Consider the following 26,549-nt stretch of genomic DNA (forward strand, 5'->3'; position numbering starts at 1 on the left):
CCAATACTGGTCACCATGGTCACGTGGGTTGTAGCTAAAACGATCATTCGACTTTGGAACACCTCCAGGAAGCATTTCGTCTGCATGTACATGTACATGACTGTATGATGTATAGTCGACTAAACTAACAACGAGTAAGTTACTTCTGTTCTTATCTGTGATGGCTACATCGGAGTAACCATGGCCTTTTTTCTTTTCTTTTTCTACAAAGAACACAAACCCGGCTCGAGACAAAAAATAAGAATAAGAAAGATAACAAAGTTGCATGCAAGGAGAACGAAGAAACTACTAGACCACAGAAGTTGAGGGTTGACAGAACAAACAACTATTGAGTCGGGGCTGACTACTAGTATCCACTAGCACAGCTGTGTAGGCGGGACATTGTGGACTCCTCCGACCAGAGGTCTCGGTGTCCTTGCACACAACGCGCACCAGGGGGGGGGGGGTAAAAAAGAAAGAAAGAAGAAAGAGTTAGGCCATCAAGTGGCATGCTAGTCTGTGGTGTACACGTTGACAGCAGTCCCACAGGTTTGCTCGAGGAGGTACTTGTACACTGCTACTTTGAAGCGTTGCAGCGCTGCCTTGGATGGGGGAGCGTTCAGGATGGCAGAGGTTAGAGCATTCCATGTTGTTAGTAGGCCGAACGGGAAGGATCGGTGTAGGATGTCAGGACTTGTTGCGGGGAGGTGGTTTGACAACTGGAAGGCATGGGAGTGTTTCACTTGATGTTAGTGGCGGATTCTGGGGCGGGCGGGCTCAGGGGCAGCAGGTGGCAGCATGTCTGTCAGCTGGGCCGGACCGGAAATGTAGTGCAGCTTGAACAGCTAGCACAGTCACGAGACTTGCCCACGAACTGATAAGCTTGGGAGCATGGTCCCAGCGCCAATGCTGCGCATGCACCGTTGCTGGATGCGGTCAAGCTTCGCGAGGCTGGACCGCGCTGCGCCTTGCCAGACTAGGGGAGCATATTCCATGGTTGGGTGGATGAAGCCTTTGTATACGCTGAGGCGGCCGTTGCGGTCGAGTACTGGGCACACCTTCCTGAAGAAGCCAAGGCGCTGGCTGGCTCTGACTGCAACCTGGTGGAGATGGCTGCGGAACAGCAGTTTGCGGTCGAAGGTCACACCGACAAGCTTAACATCGGTTTCCTCTCTGATCACGGTACCATCGAAGCTGAGAGAAGAGGGTGGGAGGGGTGTTGATCGTCTGCTCATCGACATTCCCTGGCACTTTGTCGGCTCAAACTGGACCTTCATTACTACGCATGGTGATTGGTGTACCATGGTGTACTCTACATGTACATGATTGTACATGTATGGACTATGGATCACTAGTGCTACTGTATTATGCAGTATGCATATGTCATATCCGGAAATGCCCAACTGGAACTCTTGCTATTCATGACTAGATGCATGTACACGGTTACCTGCGAGCATCATGCACGCTCGCCTCCTATCCAGTGCATACAGCCTTGCAGGGCTGTCCAACACCGCTTCTCTTACTTGTATGATTATACCACTCTCTTACATGTATGTACATGTACTTGAAGTAATGTACGATCCACTGCGCCACCATCTTGTTTCTCCCCATGAGCCCTGACAGAGTGACAGTGCGACATATTCATACTACCCGTACATGTACGTGATTATTGTTAGATTGACAGAGAAGGACGCCATGGGCAGAAGTTGGAAGAAAAGAAGTTGAGGTTTAAGTAGCTACATGACTACCAGGACGACATCCAGGAGCGATCAAAGAATACACGACGGACGTAAGGAGTAGTCTCCAACCCCCCTAGCATAATGAGGGTCAGAACCGGGTTCAACACCCATAATTATGGTTCAAATGGTCCGCAGGGACCGGGGCTCTGCCAACCGCGGAAGGTTGTAGTAAGGTCACTGTTTCCGAACATAGTGTCCTCCACCTTGTTTCATGCTGTCAATCTAACAATATGCGTGAACTATAACAAGGTTTATCTAGTACAGGTGGAATCCTGATAATTCGAATATGGCTTAATTCGAACATACCGCACCTCGAACTGGACATGTCCGGTTAATTCGAAGTTCCACGGATTCCACTTACATAGAAAATGTGTGGGGTTTGTGCTGATAATTGGAAGTAAGCAAAGTGTAATTCGAAGTTCACTGTACACTGGACTGGTCAGTTCAGTTTGCATGAGCAGGCTGTACCGGTCAGTTCAGTATCCGTGAAATCTGTGTCTAAGAACTGAACCCCTCGATAGGCACATTGCCTTTGGGTCATTTCATAATAATAATAATAATAATAATAAGGTCCATAGCGCAACTCTGCGTGAACATGGGAGCATTTGGACATACATATTGTGTTGTGGGTAACCCGGTTCATGTTTGGATAATTAGAATGTCCGGATAATTAGAAGTTTTTTCCTGGCATTTGGAGGTTCGAATTATCAGGATTCCACCTGTACTAGTTTTGAACTAGTGTTGGGTTATAATAATAATACTAGTATGTACATGATTGTATTCACCTGTCATCGTGGTTGGCTTGCGGAGAAGCCTCGCGGTGAGGCGGCGGCAACAGTTGCCGCGACTACTGCTGCCGTGGTGACAGCGGAAGTATCGCGGGAGTTGCCAGTACATGCTCAGCACCTCCATGAGCGACACTGACTCCCGCTGCTATCTGGTTTTCACGAGGTGCTTGCCGCGCTGGAAACGGAGCGTCTCTAGTTTGTATCCCTGGTGATGTTTATGCTTGGAGAGCATTAACGTGGTGCTGTTCAGGCGCAATCTTCCTCAGCCTACTCAAGCTCAACTGATAAGGGATGAAATCCTCGAAACACTGTATCCTGAGCAGGGAGTGATGCTTTCTTGCAGGTACTTTCTTGCAAGTTTGCCGAATGAAAAAAAAGGTTCGATGGACTTCTCCTATGCTCTGGATTGCAGTCTTGAGTTAGCCAAGTGAGAATTCAGGTCGGCAGGAATAGCGCAAGCTCCCAAGCAGGGCTAGGCTAGGGAGCAACACACCCTTAGAGCGAAAGGAAAAACGGATTCGATCAGCGGCGGCACCGGGAGCGTTGCTGCCAATCTGTCCTGGCCCGCTTCCGCGGCTTCGGCCTAGTCTTCTGTGTGGCTGGTCCAGTCGCGATCATGGTAGATCTGCCAACTATAGTGCTGCCAAACCGTCTGATTTTTCGGACAGTGTCCGATTTTTGAAGGCTCTTCCGAAAACCGGGAGCTACCAGGTCCGGCCAGGGCTTTCACGACTCCCTGCTCTGGACCTGGCACACTCACCGGTCAGTTGTGCGCCGTCCAAGTACTAGAAGTTCTAGTCATGTAGATCTACATGATGTATTACTAGTAATATTTGGTCTACTCGTTCTGTCGTGGACATGGAAATCCGGTCGCGCGTCTAGCGGCCACAGCCCACAGGGCGCTGGCCATGCAGCCGTAGCATGAACGCGCTGCTAGCTGCTGGTCGCATGGGTATCGGCCAGGATCATGCAACGACTTACGTTCTGTACGCGCTGAGGGCGCCTGCCCGGGTCAATCGACTGGATTTCCATGTCCGCGACAGTAGTACAAGTCATGTACTTAGGGGCCGTCCGTAAATATCGATGTTTTTTTAGAGACGATATTGGTGCTTCTCTCCCTTGACCCCCCCCCCCCCCCTCCCCCCAGAAGACGCACATGTACATCTAGATCATGGAATCAATATTTTTGGATGCTCATTTTTTCAAATCCTTGTTCAGACAGTGAAGACTGGAAACTCTTGTGGAGTTCGTCCGTGTTTGTTCGCACTGCCTCTACGTCTTGAAAAAGGTCTCCTGCAGGCATCGTTCGGCCGATTTCCACAATCAATAGCTCATTCTTTTGCTCTTGAAATTCGCCATGGGCGTACAGCTTCCAATTTTTGATTTTGTTCGTGTGTCGCGAGTTTTAGGTCCGCGAACGGAAGCTGGTTTCACAATTCTTGTATAGCCATTTAGACGTCCGCGTGCAGGGATCGGCGAAACTTCAGATATTACGGAGGATTAGCAAGACGAAATTCGCGTTCGCTCTCCAAGGAAAGTCGAACTCAGTGACGGAATTCGCGTTATGAGAAGGATTAGCAAACAGACTTCGCACATGCATGACGTTGACACGTCGTCAGAGTCTGAAGACAGTATAGCGTAGTAAATTTATGACTGTCCTGACACGAATCCGCGATTCGTGTTCCGACTACTTTTCCGAACGAAAAATGCGAAAGTTCGCAATCCAGTTCGCTATTAGAAAAATGTTTGCGAACGCGAACGCGAATTTCGTCTTGCTAATCCTCCGTATTTACATCGATATTTTTCTGATGCTCGAAAAGACGCACATGGCTCAAACCCCCTCCCCCCCCCCCCCCCCCAGACGCACCAATATCGTCTCTAAAAAAACATCGATATTTACGGACGGCCCCTTAGTTAGTCGGTCCGCCAGGCCACTGACCCGTGATCGGGCCAAAGGCAAAGCTAGAGCTACCATGGCTACCGCTAGCGGCTGCTCCGTGCTGGGTACCGACATCGACGACATGCGCATAGAGTAGACCTACCGACCCTGAAAGTACGACATCACCAGCATCTCCATTTCGGATAAGAGAAAATGGGCTTTACTTGGACATCCTCATGATTACATGAGCATGGTAAACAGCAATCAACATGATTGACAAATTTTAAATTTGTATGACTCTATGACTACGAAAAGCATGCGTTCGGCACCAGTATTTCAATAATTAATATTTGAAAGCTAATTGCAGCAGGCAGCCAAGGGCATATCACCGACAATTGTTTGTACAATGACTTTATGTCCATGTAGGTACATGTATAGCAGTTCAAGTAACAGTTCATTGTTATGAAAAGGGTTCCGCGGTAATTGCTTTGAGGTCGCAGCACAGGGACCTCGTCATACAAGGCTAAGAAAAGTAGCGTGAAGTCCGATGCTGTGGCCCACCACGTGGAAGTAGCTGCTATCGACCTTCATCGGAGATTCTTGGCAAAGTCATTCCTCGCAATGAATTGGTATACATGTAATTCAGGACGAGCATAGGGAATAGCCTGTTGAAAAGCCGCGGGACGAGAACGACAGCTAGGGTCAGTGCTACCCTGGCTTACAGTATGGCAAGCTCAACCAGCATCATCAGGTCGTATCGTCAGATAGCGAGTGCACCTTGGACGATGTGTGTCCTCGCACTTCTTCTTTGTGGCGCGTGGTTAGCTGAAAGCAGTAAGCGCGTCAAATCATCAGTCAGTTGTACAATCACAAACACGTTTTGAGTTCACAATGATGAAATTATATACAGTACATTGTGTTGATGTTCAATGCATTGGCACGTAGCTGCATCGTTACTTGTTTTATGGAATACAGCTATTAGAAGTTGTGAATAATAACCCCGGATACAACAACATCTTGCGAGTAACTGCACTTTTCTCATGGCCGATCCAGGGTCGTTATTCGCAAGTTTGACTGCACTAACGTTACAGTGGTGCTCAATGACATCCAGTTGCTTCACTAAAGTACACTCGGGACGCTGCGGAGCTAGCCCTAGACCTGCGAACACTGGGCTGCGAAATGGTGCAAGGCGCAAACTTGACTTACGTAACCGAATTTCATTGAGAAGCACTGTAGTAAACTTGTCTGCATGAGCTTTGTGAATGGGATTAGGTGTTTGGCGTGGGCCGGTGGACGGTTTACGTTTAGCCAGCGACTAGGGTGGGTAAAATCCGCTGTGGTGTGTTGCATGCCAGTGGCATAGAAAGGGGAATAACACTATGATGAAGCTGCATTCGAATGAATCATGCAGGGCTAGTGGGGTAGTGATCTGCACTCAAACTTCCCTGCCACAACTCACCTGGTCCTGCTAACACTGGCACCAGTATGTTGTGGTGTGCATCACTTGGCAGTCTTAAGACCATGACTGCGCCTGCTCATGCATATCAGCACTAGTTGACAAAATGGTGGTCGGGTTGGAGTTCAAAGTACATGTATGAGACAACACTATGTTTGCCTCAGGGACCAATCATTCTGCCATTGTCAACTGGTGTCGTAGACTCTACTTTTCAGCATTGAGTACTTTCACAAGACAACGGTAACTTTGTTCTGAACCACAGCAAAATACCCTGAACAGATATACGTATCAACGCTGTTTTAATAAAATGTTTCACTGATCCTCCACTGGTCATCTGTGTGTATGTACTGTGAGAAACAGACTCTGTTTCAAAATGTGTCATGATCTGAGGACTTGTACTCGTATCCAGTCAACATTGTTATAGGCCTTTCACACAACGAAAAAAATGTCACGTCTTCTCGGCCTCGCATGAAGATCACCAAAGTGATCATCGATTGATTTTGAAATCTGAATCGCAGGACCATAGCCCTGTCCGCGACATCCTGACCCCAGCTTGTGCTTTTTTGGTTTTGGTTTCATGTTTCCTGTACTGGTTTGTGTGCGCTGTGTCAGCAGAGCTAGTCGTCGTGTGAAGTGCCATCCCGCGCATCATAGAACCATAGGAGCGTGCAATCGTCTGCACGTATTGTTGTGTGAAGGGCGTATTAGATTGTGTGTGTGTCATTGTATGAACAGTTTCTTTGACTTGGTTGTTCTCTATTCCTTCTGCATGTGTGTGTTGTTTGCAGCATGGGTCCAGTGCCCGTCGACACAACATCAGTACCAGTATGTGAATGTCAGCATGAAGTTCGCAAATTCACAGCTATATTGTAGAGACAACCTTACTGATGGCCGGTTGGCCACACCAACAAATGCAGTAGAGAACACGTGCATATCCCAAGTCAAGCCAGCAGTGTCCGTTCGGATTGGTGTTCTGGTGGTCGGCAACATGAGCATCAATGCACAGACCGGCATCTTTACGGTGTACTCCAACTGGGGACCTGGGCAGCCGGATGGCACTGCTGTAACCCGCTGTGTATCAATTGTGGGTACAGGAGTGGGAACAGGTGATAAGTGGGCGGATGGTAGTTGTGAGTCGACAAAAGGTTTTGTCTGTCAAAGGACAGGTGAGTGCATTACATTTATACTGTAGCATACCTCATTCATTGATGATGGTTAGCTTGCTTAACTTACATAATTATTATCATAATGGAAGACAATGGGACAAGGTAGAATATCGTACAAATCACAAAATGGCAAAACACAGACGAGAGTGATAGACAGACAGATAGACAACCAGGCAGACAGCCAGGCAGGCAGACAGACACGGAGACAAAGAGAAAACAATATTAGTGGGTGCTCCGGACAGTGGGTACAGGAGTGGGAACAGGTGATAAGTGGGCGGATGGTAGTTGTGAGTCGACAAAAGGTTTTGTCTGTCAAAGGACAGGTGAGTGCATTACATTTATACTGTAGCATACCTCATTCATTGATGATGGTTAGCTTGCTTAACTTACATAATTATTATCATAATGGAAGACAATGGGACAAGGTAGAATATCGTACAAATCACAAAATGGCAAAACACAGACGAGAGTGATAGACAGACAGATAGACAACCAGGCAGACAGCCAGGCAGGCAGACAGACACGGAGACAAAGAGAAAACAATATTAGTGGGTGCTCCGGACAGTTAGCTGTTTTGAATTTGTCAGGTCTCATCAGCGGGGCTCAGAGTGACTGGCCAAGCCGATAGCAAAGAGGTTTAGCGAGCAACAAAGTATTTTTACGTCGGCTCCAAACGTCAAGACCAGAGTGCTCTATTTGCGAGAATCACAGGAACCTTTGCATTAGGGCAGATAACTTTGATGCTAACCGGAAACAGTGTTCAACAAAGCCGAGGCGAGGGAGCATAATACTCAATCTCTGGGCAGGTAACTGTTAGATTTTTAAATATATACCTTCCCTGGTGAAACCACCGCTGGCCCGAAACGGCTGCTGTCTGGAGGAATATCAGTAGCAACATTCTTGCTGGTCCATTGTTGTGATATTGTGAGATTTGGAGGAAGCGAGTACGTTGGTCTGCTTAGTGGAGCGCATGAGGAGGTGAAGAGGAAGTTGAACACACAAAACAAATACTTTTAAACAGGTGTCGCCACTGTACGCCTTAACAGTTACACTAATCCACAGACTTTGCAATGCTAACGTTGAGCAAGGTAACTGATAACGCCAACGGAAACTAACCTGCCTGTCTTCATTCTCTAGTTTTTGAGATTCAGGGCCCCAAATAGATAGGATAAAAAATATAGGGTTGAGTTGAATATTTACTGCTTTCCTCACCCTTTATATCCACTGGGCCCTACCGATTTGCATCCGTTGTGGCCTGGTCCCTTACATCCACTACATGTACACCATGCCCCCTTACATCCACTATCAGATGTCCCGTTATATCTAATGTACCCTTCTCCCAGTACACCCACTGTGCCCTGCTTACTTGATCCATTGTGCCGGGCTCACTTATATCCACTGTGCCATCTCCTCTTACAATCCAGTGAATACCTATGCCTCGGGAACAATGGTCTAAGAATGGGTTATTGTTGTGTTGATTCTGTGCCTATTCTCGCTCGCCAAGTATGTGCAAGCCGTCCGAAAACCATTGCCAACGGTGTCATCACTGCGTACGGCACAGCCTACCCGAACAACATCACTTATCAATGTAATCCAGGATACTTCATCAGTGGGCTCGGAAACCAAAGTGTGACTGGAAGATCAGTGTTTTGCAAGTTGGATGGTATCTGGTCGACAATTGCTATATCAACGTGTAACCGTAAGTGCCGGAGGCTCTCGTCATTGGCGCTATGCTGTTGGCCCATTTTAATTCAGTCAAAGCGGGCAGGCGGATCCAATCACTTGAGAGAAAATATTGAAGTGGGCTGGATGGAAGGGGGGGGGGGACTACAAGATAGTTTACTATTACTAACGTAGCTAGTTCTGAGCAAATCCTAGGAGAAAACATGATGGGATTTCGAGCAGCTTGCGCCGGCTGCATTTTGTCTCAAAAGCATGTACAGTCAACTTGGCTAATATCGACTGCGGATATAACGACAATTCGCGAATAACGACATCATGTTCATGCCCAGAGCAAAGTCCCTTCCAACTGTGACATATATAATGAGACTTCGGGTATAACGACACTTCGCGAATAAGGACACTTTTCTGATGCCCCGCCGAGTGTCGTTATAAGCGAAGTTGACTGTATCAGAGAGAGAGAGAGGGGGGTAGAATGGAATTTTGTTGAGGCTATCATAGTGACATTGAATCACTGCATGCCGAGCTTCAATGCCACACGTATGTGTTCGTGATGTCACAGAAACCGCTTTTTTTGCGACGGGTCAGGGCGATCCTGCCCGGTAACTCATTTTACATTCGTTTGAGTTTGCATGCAGTAAGTTTGCATGCAGTAAGTATGCATGCAGTAAGTATGCATGCAGTAAGTTTGTATGGTCTGAGTTACGGGCATTTCCTAGATAATTGCTCGGTCCTAGCCTGCTTGGATTAGGGGAGTTTTACTGAACTTCACACTCACTCACACACACACACACACACACACACACACACACACACACACACACACACACACACACACATACATACACACACACACACATATACCCACACACACACACATATACCCACACACACACACACATATGCACACATTCACTCACTCAGTCTCTCTCTCTCTCTCTCTCTCACACACACACACACACACACACACACACACACACACACATACCCCACACACACATATGCGCACACGCACACACACGCACACACACACACACACACACACACACACACACATACATACATGCATGGTCAGAATATAGATCTCAATAGCAGTAAATCAAGTAATTGTTATGCTTTTTCATACGTTATACTCCTTTGGATATGCCAGCACTGCTTCCGAATTTACACACCTTATACATGTACTCATCTTTATGCCCAGATGGTGCAGTAGACTGTTTTTGTTTTATGAGCAAAACTGATCGGATATTCTCTGTTATGTACCGTGCCACTTATCAACATCTGAGCTATGTGTCGTATGTCTGGCCGTTGTCATTGCAGCTGTCACTTGTCCATGGCGAGGAACAACACTGGCGAATGGGAACATAACAACATACAGTCGATCTTACTCGGAAGGCATAGTCTACAACTGCAGTGCTGGGTTCTACATTAACGGAGCGTCAAGCGACACTATAACAAGCCGTTTTTCCAAATGTCAAGCAAATAGGACCTGGTCCAGCCCTGCTCCAACTTGCACTGGTAAGACATGTCTAAAACTGCATGTCGGATAGCACAGCCAAAATAATGTTCCATGCACAGACACTCCGTACGTCTGTACTGTACTGTACTGTACTGTATTGTTCAGTAAAGCCTGGTTTAACCCTTTACAACCGAATTACCAGCACAGCCTGCCACAGAATTACAAATTCCAGCACAATTTTCAACTTCACCAGGTGATAACTTCAGTCTCCTTTGATTGATTTCCACAATCTAAGGCTCGTTGGAAAGCTCGTGGCGAGAGCAACGCTAGGGTACCAAGCTCCATTTATATCCAGCCGCCAATAATCAGGCGCGGTAACACAGCAAAATCGTCTCCAAGCCTCATATGCAAGCAGATTCGTCCCATCGACGCCATTCCGCTCTCCTTCAACGCAGAACGCTCAAATTTTTTCGAGGTGATTCAAACTTCAGCCGACTACGCCATTATCATGTGCTCAGTCCCTTAAAGAACATGCGAAAAGGGATTTCCCCTGCAATGGCGAAGAGATGGATCAAACATTTGAATTTGCTGAGATAAGAATACGGCGCATGATATCTCTGGCGTCCGACATCGTAACTCTTTGGCAATTGTTGCATGGGACAGCTTGGAGTTTCTGCTACCACATAGATCCTCGATTGTTGCATTTGCAGAAGAACCGATAGAGTTATGAAGGTTTTAGCAATCGATTGTATATGATCGAAAGTCTGCAGGCCGGTAATAACGGGTTAAGCTACCAGCTTCCTTTAGGGGTGCTATTTCTGGTGTCAATAGTGTTAGGTACCTCCTCCCGTACCCTTTCTAGCTGGCCTGCATGCACTTGCGTACTCACCTTTTGTCTCCTTTTGTTCCGTTGGCCTGGGTAGCTACTTACGCGCCCATATTTGCCATAGCTACCCAGGCCCTTTATCTTGCCGTTCAGACTTGATCTCATTCTCTCTTTTCTCACTCTTCAATAATCACAATGTAGTCGTTTCGTTCGTCTTGGTCTCTTGTCTCGTCGTCTATAATAAATGTCGTTCCCCCAACCTACCTGTTCCCGTTGTAATGTCTGGATAATGTGTCGTCAGTCGTCCTTTCTCGTATTCAACAATAGTAAACGCAGAACGTGGCCTATACACCTATTTCAAGTTTATGTCCAGGCATTGTAGAAGAAACGAAGTAGAAGAAAAGAACGAAGTGAACTTAAAGGAACGGGACCTGAATCAAAATAAGGAAAGGAAAAGTTATGGAAAATGTCACATTATCATGGTGTTCTACTACAAGACATTGCTAAAATGCCCATATTGATCTATTTGCTGTAGCGGTCAGATGCAATAAACCACCGGCTGCGAAAGCAAACAGTGTACGGACTGTGACAACACGGAGGTACCCAGGATCTGTCACTTACAGTTGCACTGGAGGTACCTATGTGGATCATATTGCACCAATCACCCAGATTACACTTACCTGCCTGCCGAATAAAAGCTGGATTGGTGATGCGCCATCCTGTTTGCGTGAGTACCATTCTAACATTATTGAACATTCGGCACTCTGAAAACTATGATTGCTGTACAAAGTTTAGAAATCTCCCAATGAGCCATTTTCGTACTTTGCTGTACTTTTGGGTGCCGGTGACCGGCCGACAGGATTAGTCTAGGCCGTTCTTATGTTTCAGTTGCTATTGTCTATGTGCAGTTGAGTCGCAAAGTTTATAAACCGGCGTGCTAAGCTTAGTGGAATCGAAGCCTACCCATTCCTTGGTGCACAGTTCTTTGGTGCACGGTTCTTTGGTGCACGCCGGCCCCGTTATCAGGATGTCAACTGTCACGACCACCTTCAAAGAATGCTGAAACATGCTTAAGCAGATATTGATTGTGATAGGCAGAGAACACTTCATTGTCAGCTCGTTGCACTGGTGTTGAGTGTTCAGATGAAGCGTGAATGCTTGGTAAGACCCAGGCTTCAGGGGCGTAGCAAGGATAGTGATCAAGGAGGGTGCCAGGATAGTGATCAAGGAGGGTGCCAGGATAGTGATCAAGGAGGGTGCCACAACTTTCCCTACACAAAAGTACATGCACTCAAGTTTTTGATCTGCGATGCGGCGAGGGGGGGGGGGGGGGGGGCAAAATCAGTCCCACACTTGACGCTGAAAATCAATCAGTGAATGGCAAATATCCAACCGGGTCGTAGTAATATTTACTGCTCCCTGCTTCCAACTAATGATGAGCTTAGCCCTGGATGCTGCTTTATCCAGAAGTATCACACTCTCCATCGAACTTGAGTCAGATTTCTCAACCCTTTTTCTCTTCGTCGTGTTTGATAGTGCAGCAAGGCATCCTAGATCAACCGTACCCCATATTTCCCACAGAAACCGCAAACTCCACTTCAACGTTACCATGGTTACTTTCACTGTTCGGCTGCTGTACCGACACTTGAAACACATGAAAGAATCGTCTTTGCTTTTCCACAACCTCCAATGCGAACCGTGACTCAACCGTCAGAACTACATGCACATGTACATCGGAAAGGCTTTCTGTCTAAAGCCTTTCCATACTGGTGCTCGATGTTTCAGTTTGGTGACATGTACATGTACTAGTAGTAGTACATTATACAAAACATAGCGCGAACAAACTCCTATGCCCTATGTGTGATCTCCATGGACTGTGTTGCTACTTCTACCCATGGCGTGTTTGTATGACTCTTTGCTTCAGGCGCGTCGCACCGACTTTGGAGGTGGGGCGGCCATGGAAGGGGGTGCGGGGGTCCTCCTCCGGGAAAAAAATTCAAAAATTGAAGCCAATTGCAAGCATTTCCGGGCATTTGGTGCCGTTTCAGTGTACGGTAACTACAATGAAAGACTTTTTGATTCTGCAAAAAACCAAGAAGACGCTACGATCGGGGACAAACATTACCCTCCCCCTGAAAAAAATTCAAAAATTGAAGCCAATTGCAAGCATTCCCAGGCATTTGGTGCCCTTTCAGTGTACATGGACTTTTGATTCTGCAACAAACCACGATCGGGGACAAGGATTTGCCACGTTTGCGCTGAGATCATCGCGCTTTGTTGCAGTGTGCTAAAAAAATGGCCGAAAAGTGGGGCGGCCATGGCCGCCCCGACCGGTGCGGTTCCTACGCCCTTGTGCTTCTAACAAAACATGTGGAGTGCGATACAAATCATGTGCTGAGTCTGCTGAGGTCTGACGTAATGATGCGCAATGGCAGGGAAGCGGATTTGCCCTTACTGGCCTTAGGCCGGGACTAGAGGTTTCATTGCAAAAGGGCATGAATCACCAGACAAAAATCCTCAGCTGCAGTAGCACAATGCCTACATGTACCACATGTACTTCCTGGTCTGAACAACGTTTGCCACAGTGCGCCGGATGTGCAGAGTTGCACATGTGATCAGCAGTCCGCCTATTACGGTCTCTCTCGAACCAGCTGCGAACCACGATCAAAATTTTTGAGGGGGGTGCTTTGGCACCCAAAACACCCCCCCCCCTGCCCACGCCCCTGGGCTTGGTGGAGCTCATACCAGGGTGTGGTTGTCGTGGTGGATCACAGTTCGCTACAGTTTCCTTATAAGAAAGTTTCCATTGTAACACGATGTAATAGACAGTAATTGTATTGGCATGAACCATCACAGGTCACCACCATGTCCGAGAACGGAGCGTTCATTTTGTGAACTTTTGCATCCTGAGACTACTTCATTAGTCTCCATGCCATATTTACATCATACAGGTTGCTATCACAAGAACAACTGGCTGGAGAAGTGGCGACTTGCATCTCGTACAGGTCATATACTTTGCTGTAGGATTGTAAGGGGCCTTCTGTAAATACCGATATTTATTTAGAAACGAAAACTAGCCGTTTCTCTTCAACCCCTCCCCCCCCCCCTCCCTCCCTGAGAAACGAACACATACAAATAGTACATAGTATCGATATTTTGGTAATTTTTCCTTGACGTGCTCACATATGCAAAATGTACATCGATATTTTTTGAGAAACGATCAGGCGCACAACCCCCTCCCCCTAAGCGACTTGTTGCGTTTATAAATAAATATCTATATTTACGGATGGCCCCTAAGTGCATTAACTGCTGGTCACATCCTAGGCATGCGGAGAGGCTGGCCCAGTCCTCGAACACTCTATGCAGTCTGACATCCTTCAATCTTTTGGATAAATGGTTGTGCTTCTGCTTGTTATCCCTGCAGCTCCTGTCTCTTGTCCGAACCGGGTAAATACCCTGCTTAATGGGAACATCACAGCATTCAGTCTCGTTTACCCGAAGAGCATAGTCTATAACTGCAGTGCCGGATTCTACGTCGGAGGTCAACCTAGCAAGAAAGTAACAAGTCGCGTTTCGAAATGCCAGGTGAATGGAACCTGGTCCACTTCTATTCCAACTTGTGTTGGTAAGACATGTCTCAAGTGGCTTATTGCATATCAGAGCTTCGTGCACTACCAAATATGCCTATAACAAGACCTTTGTCAGTTGAAGACCAGTCCACAGATCTTCATACATAGATGCTAGAATGGTTGCGCATGTGTCCATTGCCGGTAAAGTTAGCTAGACATCATCTGTCCAGTGATCCTTGTCAGCAAAGCTGTAGTAGGAAGGGGCTCAGCTTGTCAAAGTCGAAGCATGTTTTTGCACATTCTGTATGGTGCGTATCGATCATAGTGTGGTCGTGTAAAAGAATATACTGCCTACAATAATGAACTTTTTTTAGCATTGCGTCGTATTGCTGTGAGTGCATTTGTTATGGTCATAGAACTCATGTTGCACAGCCACATGGTGCGCCTATGGCCAGTATGGGACTATGAACAACCGCATGCACAGTAGCACTACATTTCATGTACAATCTTCCTGGCTATGCGCACATGCATATGATACATCACACTAGCTTTATGGTCAGAAAGAATTATCGGAAATAAGAATAGAAAGTCGTTTTTCAAACACCCGGCACGCTATAAACGACACTGTAAAATGACATACGTGCTTGTATAGTCAAGTAGTTGTGTCATAGCATGGAATCTTGATGTTCATGATGCTGAATTATTGCTTCAATACCAGATTCAGGAGACTGTACATGTACTGTCAATGGCTACCTGTCAAATGGCAACCTGATTTCGTCCAGAGATGTCTGGCTTGTGGAAGATCGAGTGCCCTGGAACAGCTTGCGTTTACTATGGCATGTATGATTGTGTGTGTGTGGGGGGGGGGGGGGGGGGGGAGGAATAGGATATTCTGTAACTGCAATAATTTGGACTGTTGTTGTGTATGAGGTTTGTGCAGAATGGAGCTCTTGTTCTTGTCTCGTATCTGGTTTTGGATATGCTTCACAGGAATACAATGCAAAACTCCACCTGCGGCAAAGGCATTTAGTGTCGCCCAAGCCGGAGGACGAGCCTATCCTGGAGCAGCTGTTTATCAATGCTTTAATGGCTACTACGTGGGTGGTCAGACAGACCAGTCAATATTCTCTGTAACACTGATGTGCTCAACTGCCGGTGACTGGCAAGGCAGCTCGCCAAAATGTCAACGTAGGTTCATAACTGAGGCACTCCCTCGCTCTCCCCTCCCTTTTCAGTTACCGTATTTTACCGGTTACAAGTCGACCTTTTCATGACCTAAAAACCGGCCTAAAAAGGGGAAGTTGGTGTACAATCGGGGCATACCTGCTCTAAAACCGGTAAATCGAGTCCTCAAATGGAGGTCGACTTATATCTGGGGTTGACTAACAGCTGGTAAAATGCAGTCCAGTCAAATTCGTGGTTTACGACCTTTTCATGAATGCACTGTAGAGCATTTGTGAAACTTAAAACTCCTCAGCTTGAATGACGGTCTCGCTACTGCAATTCGAATCAAAAATATAACACCAATGTTTGGGCCTGGTCCATCATCGGGGTAATAGATGATAAAGCGGATCCAGTGCATATTGAACTAACTGTTTCATGTACAGTCAAACCTCATTAGGACGAACACGGATAAGGCGAACTTTCCAATAGTACGAACTAGGGCTAATCCCATGGTTGGCCAGGCATCATATCATGTCGAAATTATACGTTTATGACGAACTCCTGTGCGGTGAACTTTCGTTGAGACGAACTAATTTCAGGCATGATTTGGACAAAATCAGTGCGTAGTACGAACTTTCGGTCCACGTGCATGCGCTGGCTGTTTTTTCCGATAGTCGAGGCCTCTTGTACAGGCAAAATGAATCATCATGGTACAAAGCGGAGGACATGCTGTCATGAATTCATTGCACATTGTACTTACCTGTTGCTGGCTTATGCTATGAATAAATGCTTTACATGTGCCACATCATGCACGTTCACATCAATAAAATCCATTGATATGCATATCAAGTTTTTGTCAGATCTGGATAAGAAGAACTCCGGATAAGACAAACAAACTTGTCCAGTCCCTTGAAGTTCGTCCTAACAAGGTTTGACTGTACGAAGACACCATCTAATGATACTGAGAAAGATAACATTATTATTGGCGTGAATATTTGAGGTGAAGAACAGGAAGTAAGTGTAGGTGGTGTATGTGTCAGCGACAAGGTGTGTAGAGCAAGTACTTGTAAAATACAAGAAAGTATGGCTTCGAGTGATGGTTGTGTGGTGCTCGTTGTAGGGATCATCAGGAGACAAGACGTTGATCCCCATCAAAATTCATCGCGGCATGATTGAGCTCTGTAATTCCTCTTCACGTGTATGCCTGTCATTGTGTGACTCTGTGTCCATATTGTGTTGCAATTGTAGGCAAGACATGCCCGATGCTCCCTACTCCGATGTCTGCGACGCTATCGTACAGCAACAAACTCCTGTACCAGAGTGTAGCCATGATCAAATGCACACAGGGCTACAAGATCAAGGGTCAGCCTCTCAACTCTGTGAATGTGCATAACCGAACATGCCGCGCAGACAATACCTGGAGCTTTGCACAGCCAGTCTGTATAGGTACGTAAAGTCCATCAAAACTACTTGTGTATGCGTGTGTGTGTATGCGTGTGTGTGTGTGTGTGTGTGTGTGTGTGTATGCGTGTGTGTGTGTATGCGTGTGTGTGTATGTGTGTGTGTGTATGTGTGTGTGTGTGTGTATGCGTGTGTGTGTGTGTGCGTGCGTGTGCGTGTGTGTGTGTGTGTGTGTGTGTATGCGTGTGTGCGTGCGTGTGTGTGTGTTGCTATGCATGTGTACAGGGTTCGTTTGTGCCGTCGATGACCATAGCAAATTTCTTGAGCTGTGTAAATTTGAGCATGGGGTCTCTGCAGCTAGCCGATGTTAATCCTTGGCATATTTACTGGTGTAGAGTGTGCACTTTACATCTCCTATCTCAGGTCCCAAATCGTGGTTACGCAATATGCTCCGCATATTAGAATGCATGCACTTCGAAAAGTAGTGCAATGCATCAAGCTTTTGCAAAGTTTGCCACTCAGTCTGACCCAGTGCAAGTGATATGTATGCAATGTGTAGTGTTTACTGCCAGTCCTCTGCCAGCTACGCAGGACATTCATGATGGGTACGAGACACCATGCGTTATGCAGATGTACACATTGATAATTCTATCGTAATTTTGGTCGCATTATAATACAATCTTTATAATCGACTATTTCAAGTTCTCAAATCTAGGCTGTGCATTATACTATGGATATACGCAAAACGTTGGTCAAACAACGGGGGTGCGCGTTATACTCAGGTGCGCGCTATACTCTGGCAAATACGGTAGATTTGATGGTACAATAGTCTATGTAGTTCTATACTGAGTACTTTACCTGGTACACTGGGCCACAGACTGGGCTGGTCAGCTAAATATATACGGCGTACATGGCTGTCAGCTGCAGTTCAAAGTGGTCGGCATATTTGACATTTTCTTAATAACATGTCAGAGCATCTGCTGTCATGTTCTTTGTATTGTCATGAAATGCAGGTGTGATTTGTCCACCTTTGAACAATCAGCTCCCAAACCTGCTGAGAATAGACAATAACAATACACGAGTGTATGGAAATACCTCGACATATATCTGTAACACCGGATATTACATAGCCCAGTCTAAAAGCTACTTGGTCAGCACCTATGTCGTGGAATGTTTGTACACTGGGAAATGGAATGCCAGTGCTCCAACATGCTCGCGTAAGTAAATTCCTTGTATCAGAACCTTTCAGAAGCATGGTGATTTTCAGTAACCGTTAAAAGTAATGGTGAAAAAGGAGCACAAAATGTTACGAGTTATGACTAACTGTCCACCAACGTAACCAGATCTTATACAGTCAGCGAGTGCGCGTCCTCCTTTTTTCACCATAATTTAATTGGCTCACCATCCGAGTTAAACGTTATAAGTAAGTTTTTTATCATTATTATTATCAGCCCTTTCACGTTGACATCACCAAGCCACCTTGGCTAGTCTTTGCTACACAGTGGGTGGTCCAGTGTTATTAGGCATCTGCCTGTTTGGTTTCTCCGCTATTTAAAAAGAATACTACTACTACTTAGGCCAAGTGGGATGAAGAATGAGGCCCGAGGAACGAGCGGGGTCAAGGAGGTGCTTATATCCATGCAGCTGCAGAATGGAGAACACAGAAAATATCAAAATTGTCCTAAACACACACACGCACGCACGCACTCACACACACACACACACACACACACACACACACACACACACACACTCTAAACTATGTACTTCAACAAATAAAAACCGAAAACTGCTGAGTCCTGTATGGTAATCATGATGCATGTACAGATAGTTGACTTACAGAGTGTCAAAAGCCGCGGACATGGCACGAGTAAACAATTCGTAGAATTCTACTGATACACTACGTCATCATTTTTATCTAGTGAACAAAAAGATACTAATGTCTATTGCGAGGTGACCTACCCTGTGCTATTCTAACTTATGCATGCCACTGATTAACTGATGCATGCCACTGAATAACTTATTCATGTCTCAAAACTAGATTAGCAGCATCATTAGCACACCCGGCAAGTGCTTCTTAGTAAATTCTTAGAACATTGGCATCATTTGTTTGTATTGCTGCAGCGGTTCGTTGTATCCAACCACCATCTGCCATTGCCAATGGCTTGGTCAGTGGCATTGAAGTAACCTACAACAAGACATACTCATTCCACTGTCAGAGGGGTTTTCACATCAGCGGCAGTCCTGCGACCACCACGAGTCTCATCATTCAGTGCGGCAGTGATGCAAAATGGACCAGCCTGTTTCCTACTTGTGCAGGTGAGCTGCGCTGCAACCCATGTCGTCCAAACTATGCACTACTGTCGTGTTGTTGCCACACGTGGCAGAGCTTTTATACATGCCTTCTCTGAAACACTTAGGACACTTCCAGATGTCCATCTAAATTACCACCAGCGATAACTGATGTAGCTGGACAAAGACGCTTTACAGCCGCATGTTTTATGAGTGTTATTGCTGCAAGTCGTGGTAAGAACTGCCATACTGCCATGTTCTGTGTGTTAGTAGGTTGTGCATATGTGCTGGTGATAATTGCCTTGTCTGCCAATCTATACTTACTTTTTTTGAATGTTTTCCCCTCTTCCTAAATTGTCCATCCAGCTGTCATGTGCAGAGCCATTCCCAGTTCTATAGCCAATGGCACCGTGAGTGTACAGGGCACGAGCAGTTCATTCGGATCCATCGTCAACTACGTCTGCATGTCCGGCTTTCAAATCTTTGGCGCAGTACCAACATTGAGCCGTGCACTAACGTGCAAATTGGATGGGCGTTGGAATAACACCGTTCCCACTTGTAGTGGTAAGTGTAGGTACACTTCATTGACTACACAAACTTTGCAGTACATGTACAGGTATAATGATGGTGCATGCATTGTAATGCCTTGCTTATCGTTGACTATGCTTTTTCAATGTACAAATATGATGCAACGTGAGACGTACTTTGTGCTGTCCATTGCCAGTAGTTTCCATATCACCATAGCCCTTCGTCTGGAGCAAGACATGGTCTATGTTTATGGTCAGAGTGTGCCGTATTCCAAACGAGAATTTGGTAAAAATTGATATTGCTACTTTGGAATACAACTGCTACGTGGAGATCAGGGAGTCAATGCATCTACTAAGTAGGAATATGACACGAGACCATATAAATGATGCATGTTTTTTTGACCCCAGATTTGGAAGATCTACGTGATCTGTGGTGTATGGTGCTGTAGTAGTGGGCTTGCCCTCCTGATCCCAAACGGGTTCCGGACAAGCGATGCCATATGGCAGACACAGCAGTCTTGTCCCAAGGGCAACTGGAGCGGGTGGCACAGGAGCGAAACTCATATCGTTTCCCGTTCCAGTCGCCTGTATCTGATTCTTCGATGCTACGACTACCTTCGCGATGGATACGATACTTGTGGACAACCTAGCTTTGCAACCAGTAGGGGTCATGCTCGCAACATCTACCTGAGCGGAATGAAAATTCCTTTGCACGCACACAACATACAAAACTGTCTCTGCATACACACATTCTATTCACTGTTTTCAGGTGTTCCGATTTGTCCTCCACTGAGTAAGATATCGAATGGAAAGTTTCTAGCCACCAACGGGCAAAAGATAGGTTCAGTTGCTACGTATGTATGCCAGACAGGCTATCAACTGCAGGGCACCAGTAAGCGCACATGCCAGACCAACACACTGTGGACAAGCTCGGCACCTGTATGCAATAGTAAGTAGAAGCATTTCTGTGTGTGTGTGTGTGTGTGTGTGTGCGTGCGTGCGTGCGTGCGTGTGTGTGTGTGTGTGTTTACGCTACCTGGGGTAAAACTGGTATGCATACAACATACTGCAAGTATTTGAATAGAAGCCATTCTCGAGAAAGTTATAAGGTGCACTTTTGAATTCATCAAATAGCACAAAGGCTGCATTTGAATGATAACCATGGCTTCAAAATGGGACACTACTCTGCTACTGTAGGTGGGAGTACAATAGACTAGCGGACGTGAACTTGTGACCCACAGTGTACGTCATCAAGTGTATTAACATGATAGAGAGCTCGAAACTCAACTGCCGTATTCTGGTGACAGAACTCGTATCATAATTATAAGCAGGAGTGAGAGGAATGGCGAGATTATAGACGCAACATGTATTGAAGGTGTTGGTCGGCAAACATACACGTATTGACAAACCGTAGCAAGTCTTATAACTGTATTCTGGTGGTACTGAATTGACTTGTGGCCAACACACTGTGACATCGCCAGCCTCTCTTGTATAGAGTCAGGACTAGCAGAGAAGCCACACGAGGTGTTATACGAGAAAAAAACCATTGTGACAAGCATTGGCCTGCTTACAAGACTACCCAGTACCAACTGCCCTGAGGTCCAGCAATGGCGAGTGTACTATCAGACAACGCTACCACCGATGAGTCAGTATGTAACCGAAAATTGCCATTTACCTAAAGTGTTGCTAACCTGACTAGTATCAGTGGCAGGTTTGGTCATTTAGTTACAGTGCATTTAGTGTAACACATTGCACTGTAGTTTACAAATAAGCTTAAAGTGTGCCTAAGCTTCTTGGTTGGTCGGATTGTTTATACACAGGTCGATGGGATTGTGTTCATTTGGTGGCTTACTTGTGCACACCACGATATCCGTTTTCTATGTGGCTTTCATTGTGTTACCATGTGATGCTGCTGTGGCAGATATCAATGAATGTGTTCTAGGTGTGGATACTTGTAATCAAGTGAATGGCACATGTAAAGATACCAGAGGTTCCTACAGCTGCTCATGTAACCCTGGTTATGCTGGTGATGGAAGAAAGTGCACAGGTAAGGAAGTTATTGTAAGTCAAGAAATATTCGGCGCATATTTTCGGCTATTTTCAGCCTGGGCATATTTGGCCGAAAATTTGTTGTGGTTTAAATGTTGTTTTGCAAGGTTCAGTATGGCAGCACCAATACAGGCCGAAACTTTAATGCAGCCGAAATGTGTTTTGACCCTGGGATGCTGAAATTTGAACGGGCCGAAAATTTGTAGACTTAGGGTACCCGTCATGACTCATCAGGGTACATGGGTCAGACAGGATATGTATGGGCTGGTGAGAATGCGCTGTTCAATGTGCTAGACACACAAATGTAGGCACTATCGCTAGTGCAATAGTGCTCGATGCACACCCTACAGAGGCGTTCACAACTCAGCGCTCGAACAAATTTCTTCGCACTGTTCCAAGGGTGTTCTACTAAAATTAATACTTTGCTTTACATGACTGCTAGAGTTCTTGATTTTCATGTGGTACCATCAGAGTTCAGTTTTCAGCTTCTGCATCTTCACCTTGACATTATGCTATGTGTTTGCTCATGCTGTGTCTCCCCGGCCCGGGACTGTTGTTCTTGTACAGTTGTTTGCAAGGATCAGTGTATTGCAGGTCAAGGCTACTGTACTGCACCAGATCACTGTGACTGTATCGGTGAATATAGTGGACTGTCGTGTCAGAACTGTGAGTATGGAACATTGCACTACATTGCCGCTCGTTGGAATCAGACCCGTGCCCCCGGATAACTTACCCTGGCCTCGTGACGACCAAACTCAACCAACGTGTGCTTTGTGACTGGGATTGTGCTGGTAACATTATGTGGCTGAGTTGGGCTGACTTTCAATTAGCCATGCTAGCCAGGGGAGTCACTCAAGGTGCATGATCACTATTCGCAGAACTTATCGTCCATGCAGCCGACGGGTTAATTAACGTCTTGCTGTTCTAATTTCTTTCACGTGCAGTGTGGCCAGCTGTCACTCGCGTGCGGACTGCTTCGCTGAGCAGTGTGTCTGCACTGAGTACCGTGTCACGGCTATCCAACTTCTCAGCCGCTGATGGCGACTATCATCCGGGTCGCTGTGCAATACAGTGCTATCGTCGTGGCTTTGTCTTTGCCGGAATGCACAATGGAATAGTGTGCTACTGCAGCAGCTCCAATCCTGGTATTCTTAGCGTTGCCACTGGTCCAGCAATACAATGTGCCGGTGCACCAGCCTTCAGCTGTGGAGGAAGCAATACAATCAGCTTCTACCAGCTCAAAGAGGGTATGTTTATTTTTTCTGAGAGGAATGGATTGTTTGTCGCTTGTCCCTTAGGTGTCCTGGGAGTGTGTAGTTTAATGTTATTTACTTGAAGTAGCTGTAGAGTTATAGCTTGACGCGGTTGAGTACTCTGTAAAAAGTCCCTTCGTACATGTTCCCCATATCGTGTGCCCTACCATTCAAGCTACAAGTACATCAGGAACCCCCTCGACAGGCGAGCAGCCTGTAAGAATCCTTTGTCCAAGAATAGGCATATCATTTTCAGTTTGCCACCCAATGTACCAAATGCACGGAACCCAACAAGTTCTATACACCGTATCTATGGTAGCTGCTCAGGGCATGTGTTGTCCTTGGCAACTGAATACACCGGGATTGCCTGTAGTAGGGATCTCAGCGCGTGAACTGCGCAGCCAGTCTGCGCAGGTGAGATTTTCGATCCCAAATGCGTCCCGTGCAGAAATCGTGGAAAAGAACATTTTTTTCGAAATAAATCAAGTTGAAGAAGACCGTAGAAATGGCTGAATATTGCGTCCAGGAAAGCACGTTCTACGGCCATCTCCAAGCTACCTATCTCCCCAACACTCTCTCAGAGGAACTATGGAGGGTCAAAGAGCACAATCTTTCACTCTTGGACGCAGCGTGAACACCTCTTCTACTGAGCGCGATGTCTTCTCTCTGAGTGATAATGGCGGCGATGTTTGCGATGGCTGATTTACTGAAAATTGAAGTTAGGACAATCTAACCGGAGAAAACGTCTGAATTTTTGACTGAATCCTCTCTGAAGTGGGTTCTTGCCGCATGGCATATTATAGGAAAATCGACCGGGGCGATATCGCCTTGGCCACGCTGTCCTTCGGCGGGAGTTACAAAGTATGTTCGAACGACGATGAAGATGACGATTCCGCTAGTATCCACCGCGTCCGCTAGTGTCGAAAATCGACCGTCGCCATTTTCTGCTGTGTCCGCGAGCTGCACTCAAAACTCGATGACACAATGTATGCGCAAACACCCTGCGCACTGCACGCGCTGAGATCCCTACCTGTAGCAAAGAGAGTTCTTTACAAAGTCTCGACTCCAACGAAGTTGATTTGCCCCTGCGTGCATTTGCATTGTTCACAGTGCCTCCAACGCAGGTCACTATCAGCGCAGTTGGCGGGACAACGGTGAGCGTCAGTGGTGAGATCTTTGTGCTTCTCCGGTCTTCTCTGGACATGGAGTGCAAAGTAGCAGCTGGCACATCACCTATCACGTATACTTGGCAACACGTTGGTGCTACTCGGTCACGCCAGAAGTTACTACAAATTTCCCCAACAATGGTGACTGACAGCGGCCCTGTCACATGCATTGTTAGCAATCCACGCGTTACTTCCTCTCCCAACTTCACCTTACCAACCCAAGCGTCTGCCTTTGTCCGAGTTCATGTTCAGAGTGAGTTGCTAAATCTACCATTAGCAGTGTACTGTAGTCTCGTATGTGTTACATAATGCAATGCAACTGTGCTCGTTGCCAACTTGCTTGCACAAGCAGCAGCAGCTGCATTGTACGTATTGCTGTTATGAGGATGCACCGTCATGACTTTAAGGATAGGATGCCATCATGGTATGTGACGTGACTATCCAGGACTCAGCTTACTGCAGCACCACTTTCACTGATGTCTTACATGTCTTTCTCTCATTTCTTGATGCTTGCAGCACCACCAGTTGCTGCTCTTTCAGCTCTTGATCTTTATCTAGTCGAGAGTGAGACACTGAATATAAACTGCACTGCGAAGTCTAATCCTCAAGCCACTTTTGCCTGGAAGAGATATGATCCCATCACCGACATTGCAACTAGTTTGCAGGCGTCGGCAATTGTTGATGCAAAAAGTGGAAATCTCCTCATTGAAAAAGTATCCAAGTCCGACGAGGGCAGCTATCGATGCAGAGCAACCGATTCTACAATTGTCTTTCCGAGTGACCAGAGAAGTGATGTCGTCATGAAGTTGACAGTTACTGGTAAGTATTGCGCAGTGCTTTGTATTGCGCTGCACTGTGTTGCGCTGCACTGTATTGGTGCCATCCGAAACAGATTCACTATTCTTGCTGACTCTTCATCAGCTGCCTTCTCTGCCTGGTGCGGCTCTATTACACCTCGCCTTTTGTTCTGTCCCTGTGATCTCTTTTCTGCTCTCTCTCTCTCTCATACTCTCACTCTCTCTCTCTCGCTCTCACTCTCTCGCTCTCCTCCTGGCTCTTCTGTGTATCTGTGTATCTTCTAACTTTCCTTCATGCAGTCAACACATGCTTGGATAGATATCACCACCTAAGTTCAACAAGAAGCTGCGTGCATAACATTGTTGGTAGACAGTGGAACTGATTATTTTCGGGCATCTGAATAGCACTGAAATACCGCTTTCTGGAAATGGCAAGGAAAGGCACCCGAGCCGACATGCAAGATTCATTCCACTTTGAATGCTCAGCTGTTGTTTTTTATGATGTATTCTTTGCGCATTTCTTCAACAGTCGGTGCTCCGTGTGGAGGTCCATGCATTGTAAACAACTCACATTGCGACACACAAGCAGGAGAATGCTACTGCCTCCAAGGATTCACGGGAAATGCGTATGTGTCCTGTTCAGGTACGTTGTATTCCATCTCAACTCACTTTCACTCTTGCTTTACACGGGGAAATCTTCTGTCATTCTGTGCCGAGTATTGTCTAAAACAACATAGAGCCCCTTGGTAAAGAGGGAGGGTGGAAGGGAGATAGCAAGTGAGTAAGAGAGAACGACAGAGAGATAGATAGATAGATAAATAGAGAGAGAGAGAGAGAGAGAGAGAGAGAGAGAGAGAGAGAGAGAGAGAGAGAGAGAGAGAGAGAGAGAGAGAGAGAGAGAGAGAGAGAGGAGAGAGAGGGGGGAGGGGGAGGGCGAGGGGGAAGGGGAGGGGAGGAAGAGGGAGAGGGAGAGGGAGAAAGAATCCTCTATTTCACCTTCGCCAAATGACTGAATCTGGGTGCTTTGTGTTCTCTGGTGCAGATATCAATGAATGCATGTCTACGCCGTGTTCCAGTGACACGGTGTGCGTGAACGAAGTGGCTGCCTACACATGCGTCCCAAGGTGTGAATTTGACCGATCAGCAGCTGGTTGTGATCCAGGTGAGTTGCAATGAAGCGTGTGGTAGAGTTGAACAGCATTTTACCTGTCCCCCGTGAATTCCGCGGCAGAATATCAGAAATTCCGTGCAGAATTCTGCGGCTGAAAACAGTAAATTCTGCAAATCCTTTCAAATTCTGCGGCATTTCTGCATGGGAAATGAGCGTAAAAACAGATTGAATTTCCGCAACACCACCGA

The 26,549-nt window shown here is 46.4% G+C and overlaps 1 protein-coding gene across 1 annotated transcript in view; it reads left to right on the top strand.

The window, feature by feature from the left end:
* The first annotated feature begins 4,663 nt into the window (after positions 1-4,663).
* LOC135831046 (uncharacterized) overlaps positions 4,664-26,549 on the top strand; it is a 30,359-nt gene continuing 8,473 nt past the window's right edge. Inside the window, exons 1-19 of the mRNA XM_065343294.1 lie at positions 4,664-5,219; positions 6,630-7,007; positions 8,512-8,706; positions 10,008-10,205; positions 11,508-11,699; positions 14,397-14,597; positions 15,532-15,729; positions 16,954-17,151; positions 18,120-18,323; positions 19,231-19,425; positions 19,765-19,962; positions 20,695-20,874; positions 21,847-21,972; positions 22,542-22,640; positions 22,919-23,221; positions 24,338-24,646; positions 24,910-25,212; positions 25,720-25,833; positions 26,233-26,352. Coding sequence (XP_065199366.1) covers positions 5,111-5,219; positions 6,630-7,007; positions 8,512-8,706; positions 10,008-10,205; positions 11,508-11,699; positions 14,397-14,597; positions 15,532-15,729; positions 16,954-17,151; positions 18,120-18,323; positions 19,231-19,425; positions 19,765-19,962; positions 20,695-20,874; positions 21,847-21,972; positions 22,542-22,640; positions 22,919-23,221; positions 24,338-24,646; positions 24,910-25,212; positions 25,720-25,833; positions 26,233-26,352 — 3,820 coding nt within the window. The 5' untranslated portion in view covers positions 4,664-5,110. The remainder of the gene's footprint in view (positions 5,220-6,629; positions 7,008-8,511; positions 8,707-10,007; positions 10,206-11,507; positions 11,700-14,396; positions 14,598-15,531; positions 15,730-16,953; positions 17,152-18,119; positions 18,324-19,230; positions 19,426-19,764; positions 19,963-20,694; positions 20,875-21,846; positions 21,973-22,541; positions 22,641-22,918; positions 23,222-24,337; positions 24,647-24,909; positions 25,213-25,719; positions 25,834-26,232; positions 26,353-26,549) is intronic.

This window comes from Sycon ciliatum, chromosome 1 (assembly GCF_964019385.1).
Source record: "Sycon ciliatum chromosome 1, ocSycCili1.1, whole genome shotgun sequence".
Lineage (NCBI taxonomy): Eukaryota > Metazoa > Porifera > Calcarea > Leucosolenida > Sycettidae > Sycon > Sycon ciliatum.